We start from the raw sequence: 17246 nt of genomic DNA on the forward strand, positions 1-17246 counted from the left end.
ATGAAAGCTGATGAACTACGTTATATGAAATATTTTCCCATAATTGTAATGTTAAGTAAAAACACCTACATGTAAACAGCTGTTCTGGAATATTCATACATTTAAAAATAATTTTTTATTGTTACTTCAAAAAATAGTCATATAAGAATATGAACATTTAATTTTTTAATTTTTTTAAAGAGGAGAGAGAATTTTTAAATATTTTTTTAAAAATTTTTTTTAATATTTATTTTTTAGTTGGCGGACACAACATCTTTGTTGGTATGTGGTGCTGAGGATCGAACCCGGGCCGCACGCATGCCAGGCGAGCGAGCTACCGCTTGAGCCACATCCCCAGCCCCCGAACATTTAATTTTAAATAAATTATATGACATTTACTTGTCTCATCCCTATCATGGTTGTTCAATTAATATTGGGTGGATGGATTGTAATATTCATATTTAAACCTAATTCTGCTTACCAACTCTTGTTTTTGAAAAAAATTCATTATCATCAGTAAAATATGTGCCTCAAGCAGGAGTAGAAGGAGTGAGTAGAGTGCCACGCTCATGGGTAAATCTTCAGTATCACAAACCCAAACCAAAAAAAAACCCAAAAACCAAAAAGATGTCAGTGAAATACATAAATTCCTTGTGAAATAATTCTTATTTTACTTTTTCCTTTGAAAATGAGGTAATATTAAAACTAATAATAACTAAAAATATCTGATGGTAAGTTTGGATAGTGAAAAATCTGAACATCTTTACCATTCAAGTTGACTGGCTTTTTAAAATACCAAATACTCAAAACAGTTCTTGAGTTAAATAATATTTACCAGTTATCTTATGTGTATATGACTTTATTAAACCTATCATTTATGATAATTTGTTCAAATTAGTTGAAAAATTTATGTTATTAAAAACCTTGTGTGCTATTGTGTTTAAACATCTTTAAAGATATTGGTTTGAACTTTTCTATAAATACAAATAGATAGGTTTAAGCATAGGCTGCAGACTATTAGAATAAAAAAGTAATAGGGTTTAGCTGAAATATTTATAACATTCTAAAACACACACATAAACTAGAAATACGGTCAAATGTAAAGGAATACTATTATAATATGTTTTAATAATGAAGTTTGTTAAAGTTAGGGTCTGTCATCTTGTGTCTTGGTTGTAAACACAGGATAACTGAAGGATTTAATGTACAGAGGTTCACGTGCCTTTTGTTCACATTCTTTCTCTATTCTTTTCAAATCTTACTCAGTGGGATTGTCATCCTTTGTAAGAAGAATCTTGGGTCAACATTCAGTAGAACTCTTCACTTGGAAAAGCTTCCATTTCCTTGTGAGAAGAAAATTAGTTTGCAACTTAAAGAATTTGCACATAATAGTTTTTTTTGGGGTGTGTGTGTGTGTGTGTATGTGTGTGTATGAGTTTAATATAGTAGACGTGTCTAAAAGTTAAGGACAACCCTGTGTGGTAGCAGGTGAGTGGGTGCATGTTCAAACCAATGGGTTTTCCAAACCTTAATAATTCTGATCTAAGGATAAATATGAAAATTCCATGGCAACCAGGAGTTTCCCTTTCAATTGCTATTATTGGATGGTCTCTTTATTGCAAGTTTCACTTTTTGTGCATTTGTTAATGGATATATTAGAAACACCAATACTTTTATTTTTAAATGAACACGTTTTGTTTTATAAAATCTGGGTTAATGTATATTAGATACCTTCAAATATACTTAGTGATTAAGTGTATTAAAGTTATTTTCTATCAAAAAGCATTTGAATGTAACAGAGATTCACTATCAATGGTATATAATCATAATTTGTTTCTGATGATTTAAATTCCAAAATATACCTGAGGAGAATAGTTTAGTTCATGAATAAACACATAATGTAGGTTAGGTAAATTTTAACTGTGGTTGAAAAATTATTTGAATTATTAAATTACAGCATAAAATTAACAATGTTACAATTACATTGTTTATGAAATTGTCATCTTTAACTCCATCTTAATAATCTTGTTTTAAATGTTTTTTTGAACCCATGTCTTTTAATAGAAATAAAAGACAAGTTTATGCCAATTGGTTGTCTAATTTGCTAGGTGAGTTTTAAACTGTAAAAAAAAAAAAGTTTACAGGTCACTTCACAGAGTCAAAACTTGGACATTTTATTGCTTTCTAATGATCCATTAAGTTGAAGAAAAGGCAATTAAATAGGCGATTAATGTAGTACTGACTTGAGCTCTCTGATTTTAGGTTCTTCAGAAGATGATGAGGTCATTCAACCAGGTTTCATCAGCCCCAGGTTAGTCTGTTTTTTAAATTAAATATTTTACCTAACTGATGTTTTATGAAACCACTAGTGGTACATGAGAGAACTTGACAGGCCCTCTAGAATTTTCCACTTTGGCTTTCTGCCTTGGCAAGATGAGCATCATGTCCTACCAGACTCCATCCAGATCAGTCCATCTATAAAACTTGTATTACCACCATATTGCATGGATGGCATCTTCTAACTCCTTTTCCCCCTGATTTTAGCAGTATTGGAATTTATGATTCCCTTTTTTGAATTAAAGCTATATAATAACACTTAAATGCTTATGATAATGAATGAAAAGTATTTGTGGCTTATTCATTTTTGTAATTTCCAGTAGGCATTTACACATATCTGTTGAATTAAACTAAAAATAGAGACATGGTGTTGTTTCAAATAATTCACTGTAACATAAGTTGTACAATATAATATATTCAACTTTTGTGAGAAAATTTCTCTAATCCAGGAAACACCATTTACAATGTTTTTCATGTACATATGTCAAAGTTTGTTACTAATCCTATTGCAAAACTGAGTCTTTTTGAACTTTTTAACATTTTGATATATATTTTCACATATTATTGAAGTTAACTTATATCACACTTTTCCAGAAAGTTTCATTTAATAATATTGTGTTACTAATTCTGCCCTGATGAATTTAATACTTTTTTGATTAGTAGTACTTTGAAAGCACACATGAGAGCTGATAAAGCAAAGTTTATGAGCATTCTAAAGTACAAATAAAATTATATTCTATTAAACTGAACAAATAAGGATTGTGAGTAACCAGAGGAAAGCTGTAAGGATCAGAAGGTTTAGTGGAAAAAGCTGGGATAGGTACTGCCATTTGACAAGCACTACTTTTTTCTAGAATGAATCCTTTAACATGGAGATGATGCTCTTCTTTATGAAAAAGAAGAGTTGCAAAAGTTGCTACGCTATTTTAATATACCAACTATTTTCCCCTGATTATTGATTGTGCATTTTCTCTAGGGGCAAATAGGGGGCAGTCCAGGGACATTTTTTTTTTCTTTTGGGAAATAGTGTTAACACCAATGTGTTAAGTGACTGCAATAAAGTTTCATGTGATTAAAAGGGAGTTGGAGAGGAGAGGTACCAATTTTTTCAAAAGGAAAGTTATTTCTAAAGTTTACATTTTAATCTAAACCACTTTGAATATCAACTGGGTCCAATCTTATTTCATAGATGAGGCCCAGAAAAAATTGGTGACCAAGACCACAGGTTCATGAATGGGACCAGAACTCTGAATTCCAGTTTCTAACTGGTTGCTGTTTTTCCCATAGATTTTCTTCCCACACAAACCTCCTTAAAACCCAAGATTTCTTCTCACTTTTCCCATTTTTTACTCCCCACTTTTCTTTTTTCTCCCTATTTTTGTAATACCTGCCCTCTCCCTCCAAAATAAACAGTATAAATATTGAAATAATACCTGGGATATAGTCCATAGTCTTCTTTCAGTTATTTCTTTTGATGTGATAAAGTTTAAAAGAATAAATTGATTCAAGGCTTTAGGGAGAGTGAAAGAATTATATATTTTCATTATTTAAATTGTGGTTTTCTGGGGCTGGTGTTGTAGCTCAGTGGTAGAGACCTTGCCTTGTTTATGTGTAAGGCACTGGGTTTAATCCTTAGCACCACATAATAAATAAATAAAGATATTGTGTCCATTTACAACTAAAAAAAACATTAAAAAAATAAATTGTAGTTTTCTTCACAAACTCCGAATATTTACTATAAGAAGATCTTTAAATTGCTGGGCATAGTGGTGGATGTCTGTAAGCCCACCTACTCTGGAGGCTGAGGCAGGAGGATCACAGTTCAGGGTCAATCTGGACAATTTAAGGAGACTGTCGCAAAAACCAACCATCCAAACAACCCTAAAAAATACATGTTCAAGTAGTATAGGCCAAAAATAGTGCCTTTTATTTTTCAAATAAATCATAAAACTTTTTTGTGCTATTCTAAGCAAAGAAAGGCTTATTACTATGTGATTTTAATAATATTATTAATTTAATGAAAATCATTTAAGCAAGTATTTGTTGAGTGTGCTTGGAAAATACTCAGAAGTAGTAATCATAAAATTTTATTTCTTTTCTATTTATTTGGAGAGAAGTGTGTTAATATAACAGTTGTTTTTGAAATTTCAACTTTTCCAAAGAGGTATTTTCTACAATAATGGTGGTCCTAAAATAATGCCCCTTTTCTGAAATGATTTTGTTGCTCTAAATATTTTGTTGAAACATAACTGACCAAAAAGAAGGAAGAGTTTATAAGTACTTGTTTTTTGTTTTTGTTTTGTTTTTTAAACAAAAAGGCACTTTGAGTGGCAAACTTAAAATTTAATCCTTACCTGTATCTCCACAATTTTGCTTAGTTATTCCTCGAGAAATGTGTTAAGAAGGCATTACAGAAAATTTTAAGATTTCCTGCAGCCATGAAAAATTCTAAAAGGAACAGTTGTATTAAGCCAGAGCTTGCTTGTCTTCAGATAGGAAAATTAAATGAAAACGTATTTCTGCTTCTGGAAACAAAAACAACATGCCTGTATGTTCTGAGGAGCCTCTACCATAAGATTAACACGGGTAGTCGGTACTCCTTGTTTAATTCCATGTTTTTAATGTCAAGAAAGTAACTCCCAAGTGGTGTCCTGAAACGCAGTGGCTGGCTTCATCCTCCCCGACGTGTGGGTTGGCAGTTTGCAGCGGGGAACGATGAAAACAGGACAGACAGGGTTCCCCAGAACCAACTAGCCAAGCGTCCAGCCCCTCCAGTCGGCTTTACCAGACCTTTAGAAGGTACCGCTTGGGGTGGTGATGTTTTCACGGCTTCCTGATAGGACGGGTAGGACTGCACTGGGGTCTGTTTGAAGACAGCTCCATTTTAGGCACGGCCCGGTGGGGGCGGGGACAGGCATTTTCTTGGGTCCTCCTATTCTCCCTCTCCTCTTGACCTTACTTATCTTAAATTTAGTAGGTTCTGGCATCCTGTAAAGGACTCAAATCATAATGTATATGTGGAAACTGAGTAAAAATGCTAGATTGTGCCCGGTGTTTTTGCCATAGTTGTGAAAGCAAGGGTTTCTTTTGTTCTTGGGAACAGGATGACAAATGTAAAAGTCTCTTAATTAGTAAGACAACATCAGCCTTTTGAATGGCTGGAATTCTACAGAGGAGGTGGTGATATGATGACTAAAAGGAAAGATGACTGAATAGAGAAAGGTGAGAGGAAGTTACTGGGTAGGAGGTGGAAGGAAAGGGGAGATTTGCTGGCCAGGGACTTAGGGGACTCTGTTGCGAAGGGGGCGCGTGGAGGCGCGGGGACTACAACCGCGCAGGGGCTATGGACTGTGTCTTATTTGCCGGGAGGAGAGACCGGTAGAGTCTGTAGTGCTGCAGACCCTCCTCCTAGTTTTAAGAACCAAGCATTGTTTGTACTTTTATAGAAGTTATTCATTGCTTATAGTTGAAAACAACCACGGTGGGCTCTGGCACCTTTTGGTTCCTTACATTGTACTGCGGGGCGGGGGCGGGGGCGGGGGCGGGGGGGGGGTGCGGAGAGGGCGGGGAACCGGGGATGTTGTTAAGCTGGGAAAGCATGTACCTCCTTTTAAAATGGGGAAACTAAGATTGTGATGACCAACAGGCATGTGTTAAATTATCTCTGATTTTTCCCCCTTTATTGCGTTGACGATTCTTTGTAGCTACTTGAACTCATTTTAAAGACATTTTGAAAGAACTATGATAAATCAAGCTATAAAACATTTGGCTTTCTCAGGTATAAAACATGAGTTTTGAGTCAAACACAGGTCTTTCTGGGACTAAAAACAAGTAGGAAATGAGAAAAGAATTAAAACCAGAAGACTTAAGGAAGGTGACAAATTGGAAAGCATTGTAAGAGACTCACAGGACTATTTTATATGAAAGAAACACTCTATGAGCTATAAGAGCTTATGGTCAGTTTAAAAAGGATCTTAGGCTCAAAAGATTTAGAGAGGGGGCAGAATTGGTGAGTGGGATTCTCTGTCTCCTGCTTTCCGTTTTCTCCCTTTTTTAACTTCCTTTCCTCCTTCCTCTTTTTCCTTAAAACCTTCCCTTTCTCTCCCCCTTTCTTTAACCCACCCCAAGGTATGTAAATGCATTTGCCTTAAATTCTTTGTGAATGAATTTTAGAGTATTTCTCAGGGTTCCCAGTTGAAAAAGCCTTCTACACAACTTGAAAGGCTGATGTCCCTCTCAGGAAATGAATGAGTCGATAACCTCTGACATCAGTGACCAGTCCAGTGAACCCTACCTTAATTCCTCTAATACTGGAAGCCCCCAATCAGGCACAACTGTGTAACTATACCATCCAAATATGGTTAAGCCATGTTATCCCTCACTTTGCATCCGCATATTGATAAGTTTGAATTTTATTAAATTTAATAATAGATTCAGAATCACTTGCATATTGTATTCCTGAGTTGTGAGTAAACTATGTTCTAATAAAAGAGATAAAATGTGATTTATCATGTCTTACAAAACTAAACTATATTGGCCTGTGAATTTTATAATTATTTTTACATAAATAATAGAACCTCACATCGGTTTACATTGAATATTTTCTCAGATGCTTCTCTATTGTTTTTTTTAAAGTAATTCTTTAAAATATAAAAACTTAGTTTCTATCTTGTTTTGCATGTAATATTTAGCCTTTAATACTATCATTAAAGTTACTCAAGTCAGTATAATAATTGTAGTAATCAATTTCTGCCATTAAAACAATGCCTAGTAAATGTTTTGTTAGGAAATAAATCTTCAAAGTGTGGAACTTTTGTTACACTTTCAAAATCATTTGGAATTTTATATTTTCCCCCTCCCAAACAGCTGGCACCTTATTCCCCTCAAAATAAATGAAAACAGAAAGCTTGTCCTCTTTCCTGAGAAACAAAAGAAACATAGGGAAAAAAAATCTTTCGAAATTGATCAGTTTTGATTGACACCTTTTATCAGAAACAGCTGAAAATAACTTCCATTTTTATATGCACCGATTTCTTTATATTTGAACTAATTAGTTTAAATTTATTTTTAGTTGTTTAATATGAGGAAGAGGTATTAATTAGTATATGTGGGGTTTTCAATAGCTTTTCAAAATCCCAACATTTTATGTGTGAAACGCTGGAGAACATGGACTTGTTTGGAGATGGGGAGGGGGATGCAGGCATGGTGGGGGAGGGTGAACTTAGCTTTGCAGAAGGGAAGTGGTATCTGTGCAGTTAGTTTTTCCGTAAACTGCTTGTTTAAGAAATGGGGGGTGGGGTAGAAAAAGACTGGTGGGTCTTTTAATTTTTCAAAACAGGCTACATTTTATATTTTAAAGAAAGCAAAGCATTTCTAGTTAATCTGTAATATTTACTGTAGTTAGTATTCAATGGGGGGTGATGTTGTCAGCATCTCCTAATCAACAATCTCCTGAACCCATTCGAAAGGTTAAAAAGTAAGCATTTTGAAAGTGGGGGCCAGCGGGGAAGAGACGGGAAGAACCTAATCCGTTATTAAATTTTCATTTATTCGACTGTTGTGCCCGCTGGTAGTGGACATTTAAAATGTCATGGTCCAGTCAATATCATGAATTTACCTTTTCCTGGGTACGCAGCTCTGCACCGACCCCACAGTGCCCGCCACCCCCACCTTCTCGCTCTGCGCTGCAGCCGCCTCTCCTGGCGGTTCCTCGCGGTTCTTCAGCACCTCCCCTGCCCAGCATTCCCCTCCCCCTCCACCCTACGTGGTCTTGCTCTTGGGGAACAATCGCCACTGATTGAGGTTCACTCTATGTTAGGCTGGAAAACTGGGCTGTTATTTAGGAAGTCATTAATCACATCTCCTCCCCCGGAAAGAGATGGCGGAGAAACCTGTGAAGTACAATTCCTTACCAACCCCCTCTAAAATTTCCCAAACTGATAAATCTAAACACAATTTGATTACGTGAAAGGCGATAGTGATCCCCCCACCCCCGTGAAACTTTATTAAAAAAAAATTTATAAAATTATAAAAAAATTTGAGACACATTTAGATAATTGTGTGCTTTTTTGGTATGTGTATATTACAGTAGTTTAATGGGGGATGTAATTGGGTTTAATCTATATATTTATAAATTGTATATTTTCCTCTAAGTGTTAAGTATGAAATTGGTCCTAAGTAGGTTTGCTATGAAGTAGCTGAATTTTAAGAGAAAAAAGTCATAACATCGGTTGCTTTATTTAAATGACTCCCTGGTATAAGATTATTTAGATAGGGCACGCGTGTGTACATATGATTTTTTCTAAATCGACGATTCACAAGGACCCTCCATTGTGTTTAAGTAGAAGCACAAAATCAGCACTCTGATTTATCGTAAAGAAGCGTCCCAAATTGTCTTTAAGATAACATGTTTGAGTTTTTCGTGTTCATTCATAAATTATTTTGATGTCAGCATAGATGAAATGGCGATTGGTTATCTCTTCCTCCTGCCGGCCCCTTAAGGATCCGAGGTGAAATTAGTAGCAAGAAAGCATGTAATTGACAAAGTCACGTGTGCTCCAGGGGCCAGAAACTGGAGAGAGACGAGAAAAAAAAAATCAAAAGAAGGAAAGCACATTAGACCATGCGAGCTAAATTTGTGAACGCACAAAATCAAGATGTTAGATTGATGCAGAAGATCACTCCGTTCCAAAGGGAAAGTTTTCATCTCACGAGTTTGGAGCAGAGGGCCCGTGGGGCAACATGGCCGAAGGTTAATTTTCTTTTCTATTGTTTTACTGTGAATTTCTTTCTTCTTTTCTCACCCCCACCCGCTTTCTCATCCTTCTTCGCCTGTCCCCCACTTCCCCCTTTACCCCAATACTGGGCATTACCTCCTCACCCCCTATCGCGCAATGGGGCTTTATGCAAACCTATTGTTATAGATCTCCAAAAATGTTTTGTACCGCCCACACTGATTCACAACTTGAAAAGCTTTCAGGGGGCTATTGTTTGAATTGTGTGAGTGTGATTAAGCGCAGTTTCAGTTGGTGAGCCCAAGAAAACTTTTATACACCTGCCCCCTCCCCCATTCCACCCCAACTTTAATTGAAAGTTATGGGGGGAGGGGAGTGCACATTGCGAATAACTGTGGATTCACTGCTGCCGCGTGTGCATTAACTAGTAGTTGTTACCATCTTCACAATTTCTCTTTCCTCCTCATACCGCCAGAGAAAATAGTTTATTTGAATTTTTTTTCTAAATGGGATCAGTGTTAAATCAGTATTATGCAAGTAAAGTCTCCCATGCTGTACTACATAATATGTGGCTGAAAAAAAAAAACCCGGGAGTTAAAAAAGTACACGTATGTACAGAAACGTGGAAGTTGCTATGATCGATAGAACAGTGTGGCTTCCTCCTCCTCTGCTTCCTTTTAACCTTTTCATTTAAAATATTTTCTGAAGATGAGAAAGGATTCCAGCTACTTACTTTTTTTTTTTTTTTTTTTTTTTTTTTTAGTCCGCTTCCCTCTCTCACCAACAGTCCCTCTCTCCCTTTTTCTATGAACACAGTATGGAAATACAGACTGATTTTTTTTTTTTTTTTTTGTCCTGTTCCATCTCAGGCGGGGCAAGCAAAGGTGGTGGAGAAGAGCCCGGGAAGCTGCCAGAGCAGGCAGAGGAGGAATCCCAGGTTTTGCACGGAACTGGCCACTGTAAGTGGTTCAACGTGCGCATGGGATTTGGATTCATCTCCATGATAAACCGAGAGGGAAGCCCCTTGGATATTCCGGTGGATGTATTTGTACACCAAGTAAGCCAAATTTTCCCCCCTTTTCACCTTTTTCCATGCGGAGGAATTGATCTATAGTTATTTTAATAGATGTACGATAATGTGCTCTTAGATATATTGAAAAACACAAATCTTTGAAATCACGTGGTAATCCAGTTTTTAGGGCACGTGTGTGAGCTCCTTCCAGGATATCTTTTCCTAAACAGAAAATGAAATCTTTGATATTGGACTATTGGGACCCTGGTTGACGTTATTAGCATTTCTTCCTTTTCATTCGGCAGTGAAATTGCGTTCTTGTAGTTTCCAGTGTTATTGGTTACAACAGACTGGGTCGCCTTTGCCCATGAATGAGTGGAAAAATGAATGAAGAAACAATGATCATTTTAAGGTTTAAAAACAAAAGCAACACATTTCTTTGTAATATGAAATGTATATGTTTTTATTTTAGACACCTAGTCACACAGTAGCTCTTCTATTTATCGTTGCCTGCCTTGAAATCAGTAAAACAAAATAGAACACTGTTGGGCTAGAATGGATTTGTAGAAATGCCAAAGAGAATTCTTGGTAGTTAAACATTTTAAGAAATGTACTCCCGGTAGGGAACTGGTGTAAGGATACTGTCTCTTTAAGAGACTGAACTGGAAAAAAAAAATGTGGCCAAAGGCGGCTCTAGATTGTGTGTTTAAAATGTCCTTGTCTGTTACTTGGGGTAAATTTCCACCTTTGCTTATATTCTATTGTAGTTTTTAAAGATGTTTAAATACAAGGCAGAATGTCATTGCTTCCCATTCAAAACTTTGTCCGGGAAATAATAAATTAATACCACTTCCTCTTTCATTCCTATTAATTAATCTCTTTATAGAAAAAAAATTTACAATTTGCAAGCCTATTTTTTTTCCATCAAAAGAAGGTAAGGAAGTATAAATTCTCTAAAGTGAATTTGTAGTAAGAAATAGAGGCTTAGGACAAAAGAGGTTTATTTTGGCTTGACTTCTAAGTTAAAAAGAATTGAATGAATGGCTGTTAATACTACAGGTTGACTGACATAGATGAAATACTTAGTATCTCTACTTGAAAATGATATATTAATTTAATGCTGTGTTGTATGTTTCTGGAATTGGAAATATTTACACCCACCCTTGTAATAACATCTTTAAATTATGTGTATAAACAATAGGAACATATGAAACCATCCTGTTTTGCTCTGTTGTGCTATGGTGCTTGGCAGCTTTCTGACCTTGCTGTATGGTGTGTTTTCCTTTTCTTAAGGCCTGGTCATCATTATTGGCTGTTTACATGTGGAAGGATCAGCATAATTTGTGAATTGAAATAGGGTTTAAATGCATAAATAGGAGTCCACATGCAGGCTACTGAATTTTATGCCTTCTATTTTATATTGCAAAACGAAGCTAAATTTTCTATTATCCTTTCCTCCTCCTTAGACTGAATGACTAAAATAATTGACAAATCCATTTTCTCTCAGGCTCTGGTTTCCCCCTTTGAACCTTCTTTAGATTGTTAAATTGTTCTTTACGATCTCATAAATTTGTTTTATAGATGAATGAAAAAATAGCACTTTTCTTCTTTGTCTGATGATACCTTGTTATAATTTGGCTTTTAACAAAAAATTCAAATATTAGACATTGTATTAATCAATGTTAATATTTAGAATTGTAAGACATCCAAATTTAAGCTATTTAATTGATATATGTTTATAAACATTCCTGTATCCATTGAATTAGAAAGATTATATTGCTGGTAAAGTTTTTTTATATATAGCTAATAGTTTCCAGATTATAAACATTATTTTAAATATTTACTTGCATTAATTTTATGTTGCACATCATGTATATAAGAAAAGACAATATTAAATGATACCTAGTTAAAGCAGTTCTTATTGAGATTTACATAAATTACATATAAGTTGTATGAATAATTGTTTTGAAGAAGACAGGAATCCTACTGAGTTTAGCTAGGCAACAACAAGTAATAATTAGATGGTTATAAGTGGTCTGTATAGGTGTTATGTGAGTATCCCCTGAAGAATCAGATTGCAATTCAAGATCATTTTGTACAATTTCTAAAAATGTTTTATTTTAGCCATAAATTTTACTATGCAAACGTTTTTGAAGACATCAGTTTTTATTCATGTTAGAGTTTTTCCATTGTGTCTATAATTTTGTTATACAATAATGTGCATCATAGACAATTAGAAAATTTAACTCAGTGTTCAGGTAGACCAATACCTATGTGCATTATTTAGGGCTGGGGATGTGGCTCAGTTGTTAAGTACCCCTGAGTTCAACCCCCAGTATCAAAATTTTCATTTTAAAAATAAAATAATATATAGTGTAGTTTTTTTGGTGGGTGCTCAGAAGTACATGTGTCATACGGTAAGTATATTGAACACATTTTTTAATGGTATGTATTTGGGGAAATAAAAATGATTTTAGTATTATTTTTTAAAATAATACTTAAAAATTCATGCCAATATGTACCCAGGAAAAATATTGACTGCAAATAACTACATATTAAACCAATTTAGTTGCTATGAAATAAAAGTGTGTGTATTTTAAACTAGAGCTATAGATATGTTGTTACTTAATTCTCTATAAAATTTGTTGGTATTAACGTAATCAAACTTTCTGTAGTTCTGTAGTTGATGGTTGTAAATTCTGAAGTGGTAAAAACACATGCACAGGTGCTGCGCTTTCCCTGATGTTGATGAATGCAGTGAGATGGTGCTCTAGTAGTATAGTGACAATTGGTGGTTTAAAAATGACAGTTTTCATGTGATTTTCTGAAGTTCACTTGTGAATTAAAATCGTATTTTATGGCTGGAAAATGAATGTATATATTCGGAAACCATTTTAAGTAATAGTGAAACGTTAATAGAATTTAATAATGAACATTAGTTTTAAAAACTGACCTAAATATGTAAGCACTATATTTATATATTTTGTCACACTTCACTGTTTTTGAGGTATGTGATAAAATATTTAACTGAAATTTGAAAATATTGATGGTGATTCAGTTTGTAAAATAGAATGAAGTTTTAGGAATGTCTCAAGAATCCAGTGCAAAATCCAGAGATTTATCTCAGTGGAAGTAAGATTTGGCTCATGATTAATATAGATCTTTAAGTCTTGGTTCTTTTTTTTTTTTTAATATTTAGTTTTTAGTTATCGGCGGACACAACATCTTTGTTTGTATGTGGTGCTGAGAATCGAACCTGGGCCGCACGCATGCCAGGCAAGCGCGCTACTGCTTGAGCCACATCCCCAGCCCCAAGTCTTGGTTCTTAATAAGATAATTTCATCAATTATTTTATAAGTGTCAGTAATACTCCTAACAGTTTCCTTATATTAATAAGTTAAAAAGTGTATGCTTAAATTGCCTGGAAAAGGTCATTAGAAGTTTTTTGAAATATAAATATTCATTAGGACTTAAATATTTGATAGCACTTTAGAATCATATGGTAATTAATATTAGATATTTGGAAAAGGGAATGTTGCACAGTACTACCTGTTGATGTTTGTTGTCATGTAAGTTTTTCTTTACAACATCTTGATACCTAAGAAAACATGATCACTTGAATTTCATTCTTCTGGAGAAATATAGAATCCATTCTTATTGAGCTCTCCTCAGCCTATTTGCAGATGAATGCTTTCTTCAAATATTGGGTTTATATATGTATTTGTAATTCTTCGCCACCAAATAAAATACCAAGACTTTTAATGAAGCATATTTCATTTATTTAATAATTTATGCAGTAAGTTTTCCCAAAGATAGTAATTTCAAAATGACTGTAATGAAATTACTCTTAACAGTAGTCTTACATATATATGAGTTTGGTTTTTAAATCATCCCTTACTTTTCAGGTATAGGTGTTCTTATGTACTTTATATCTTATTTATATTTTCTTCTTTAAAATTCCCAGCTTACAGAGATTTTGTTTTAATTTCCTTTTATTACTTGGCTTAGAAAGCACCTCAGGGAGTAATGGCTAGAAGAAATCATATATAATAAGTTTAAAGTAGTATTAACAGTGTCAGACTATGCAAATATTTGAAGATAAGTAATATAAATATATGAAAATTTTAAATGTTACAACACAGTTGATTTAGCATAGAGTTCATGTCAGGGGTACTCTACTACTGAGCTACAACCTAACCCTTGTTTATTTATTTATTTATTTATTGAGATACCGCCTGGCTAAATTTAGCCCAAACTGGCTTCAAACTTTGGGTCCTCCTCTCTCAGCTCCCTAGTAGTTTAAATTATAAGCATGAGCCTCAGTGCCCAGCTTCATGTCTGTGCATTTTTAATATTAATTATATAATTTATAAAGATAAATTTAGTCCAGTGTATTCATGTTTGAAGGCTTTTCATAATATTTCTAATCAGTTAGTCATATTTACTTTTTTAAAAAAATATTTTTGTTGTAGATGGACACAATACCCTTATTTAATTTATTTATTTTTATGTGGTACTGAGGATGGAACCCAGTACTTTACAGGTGCTAGGCAAGTGCTCTACCACTGAGCTACAACCTCGGACCCCATGTTTATTTTTGTGATAATTTAGCATGAAGACCTTTTATATGCAGAATATATGACTGTTACTATCAGGACTGTTTAAAATGGCAATTTTATCTTTTTTTTTTTTTCCTCTTTCTGGGCTGCTAATTGAAACTGGGTCCTTAGGCATGTTAACTAAATTTTTCTACAAAACTATAGCCCCAGAACCAAATGCCAATTTTATAATATATTTATACAAAAATAAATCTTGAAAACTTAATATGATCATAAACATTCATAGCTCATTTTTATAACTAAAAATTTATAACTAGTTATGTATTTTAATATTCTGAAGATGATTTCTATCTACAAAAATTTTAAGATGTTTTTCCTAGTTGATAATTTCAGAAGAATCTCAAACTAAATCCTTTACAGATGTTTAACCATAACATCAATTTAAGAGGCATTTACATTAACATTTTGAAAGACTTTCCTCTTTTATTTGGTAACACTTCCCTTTTGATTTTAAAGTGAGGATTCATTTTCCAGATTCTTTTTGTGTATTTATATTTAAAAATATGCTCCTATTCAATTTAATCTTGAAGTGTGAATTTTAGTTTTTTTTTTTTGTGGGGGGGGGCGGGGGGAGTGGGTACCAGGGATTGAACTCAGGGAAACTCGACCACTGAGTCACATCCCCAGCCCTCTTTGTATTTTTATTTAGAGACAGGGTCTCACTGAGTTGCTTAGCACCTTGCTTTTGGTGAGGCTGGCTTTGAACTCTCAATCCTCCTGTCTCAGCCTTCTGAACTGCTGGGATTACAGATGAATTTAAGTTTTTAAGACATAGTTATTGCTTTACTTTTAAAGTATTTTTGCTTACTTTTTTTTTTGGGGGGGGGCCTTGGGAATGAACCCAGATCCTAAGTATCTATTCAATGACTGAACCATGTCCTTAAGTCTTTCACTTATTTATTTATTTTTTTAGATTTATTTTTTCAAGAGTAGTTTTAGGGTCACAGCAAAATTAGGAGAAGGTACAGAGATTTTCCCTTATGCCTCCTGCACCTATATATGCAGTCTCCCATCATGTACCAGAATAGTATATTTGTAAAAGCTGATGAACCTACTTTGACTCCTCATTATCCCCTAAAGTCTATACTTGACATTAGAGTTAGCTCTTGGTATCCTACACTTGTTACTCATTTTTGATTATTTTTATTTTGTTTTTGGGTACTGGGTATTGAACTCCGGGGTGGTTTAACGCTGAACTATATTCATAGCCCTGTTTTTTTTTAAGTGTTTATTTGCTAAGTTGCTGGGGGACTCTAAATTGCTGAAGCTGGCCTGGAGCTTACTATCCTCCTGCCTCAGCCTCCTATGTCTCCAGGATTACTGGGGGTACCACTTTAATTCATTGTCTTCTCCCTCTCTCTTTAAAGACAATTGACTACAAATGAAGGCAGTACATCAAGGAATTGGTTTTTAAATAGATAGTTAAGTGACATATCACTTACAAGCATTTAGTATTCTTTAACCTGTCTAATTTACTTTAGAGTTTTGGGCTTTCGTGAAAAGTTAAAATCTTGTTTGTTACCTACACTCATCATAGAGATTAAAAAGTGAGGGCTGGAGCTGTAACTCAGTGGTAAAGCACTTGCCTCACATGTATGAGGCACTGGATTCGATCCTCAGCACCACATAAAAACAAATAAAGACACTGTGTGTTCTACAACTAAAAACTTTTTTTTTTTTTAAAGTGAGTCCTTGATTGCAGTTTTTGTTGCTTTCAGGTAGCAATGAAACACTATTTGGTTTGATTTAATTCTTCCTATTTAGAAATTACATAAATATTGCAGATAGTTTTGTATATCTTAAGCAAGCAGCTCTTTTGGTATTGAGATTAACCTAAAAGTTGTTAAGCAAAAATATGATGTATAATATTTTTAGTTCTAAACCAAGTATGACCTCAGCAAAGTGAGAATATTTCTGATTAATTAAACTGGAAATATCTTAAATGTGATATGCTATTAGATTTGATTTAGGACTGAATATGATATTTTTATCATTATCAATTATTAATTCTTCATACCTTGAGATATTTCCCCTAGTTGTTCTAAGTTTGTGGAGTTGTATCATGTGTAGTCCATTAGAAGCTTAAACCATTCTTCCCTATTTTATTATTCGATTTTGTCATCTTAATATCTTAAGTTGTTGACAATAATATGTTCAAGAAAGTACTTTGCAGACTAGTGGGGGTACATTTAAAATATTTTTTTTTTTGGTACCGGGGATTGAACTCAGGGGTATTTGACCACTGAGCCCACATCCCCAGCCCTATTTTGTATTTTGTTTAGAGACAGGGTCTCACTGAGTTGCTTTGTGCTTCGAGTTGCTGAAGCTGGCTTTGAACTCTCAGCCTCCCAAGCTGCTGGGATTACAGGCGTGCCCCACCAAGCCCAGCAGTAGAAAATGATCTTTTAAAGAGTATTTTATTAAAGAAATAATAAAAGTGTTAGATTGCATTTTGGTATATTAAGATTCATCCGATCTTTTAAGTAGCAGCAAGGTATGATAGTGTGATGATTGCTTCCCTCCCCTACGATCTAAATATTTGACAATTTAGAATTGCCTTCTGAA

General features: G+C 34.3%; 1 protein-coding gene across 2 annotated transcripts in view; it reads left to right on the forward strand.

Moving 5' to 3' along the window:
• Window positions 1–2253: 2253 nt before the first annotated feature.
• The window catches only part of LIN28B (lin-28 homolog B), a gene marked incomplete at both ends in the record, with an annotated part of 114461 nt that continues 99468 nt past the window's right edge, over window positions 2254–17246 (forward strand). For both annotated transcript variants that reach the window (XM_081295401.1, XM_081295402.1), the window contains 2 exons: window positions 2254–2290; window positions 9920–10107. In XM_081295401.1, coding sequence (XP_081151527.1) covers window positions 2254–2290; window positions 9920–10107 — 225 coding nt within the window. The remainder of the gene's footprint in view (window positions 2291–9919; window positions 10108–17246) is intronic.

The sequence above is a fragment of the Spermophilus citellus genome (assembly GCF_964194105.1).
Source record: "Spermophilus citellus genome assembly, chromosome: 5".
NCBI classification, from domain to species: Eukaryota; Metazoa; Chordata; class Mammalia; order Rodentia; family Sciuridae; genus Spermophilus; species Spermophilus citellus.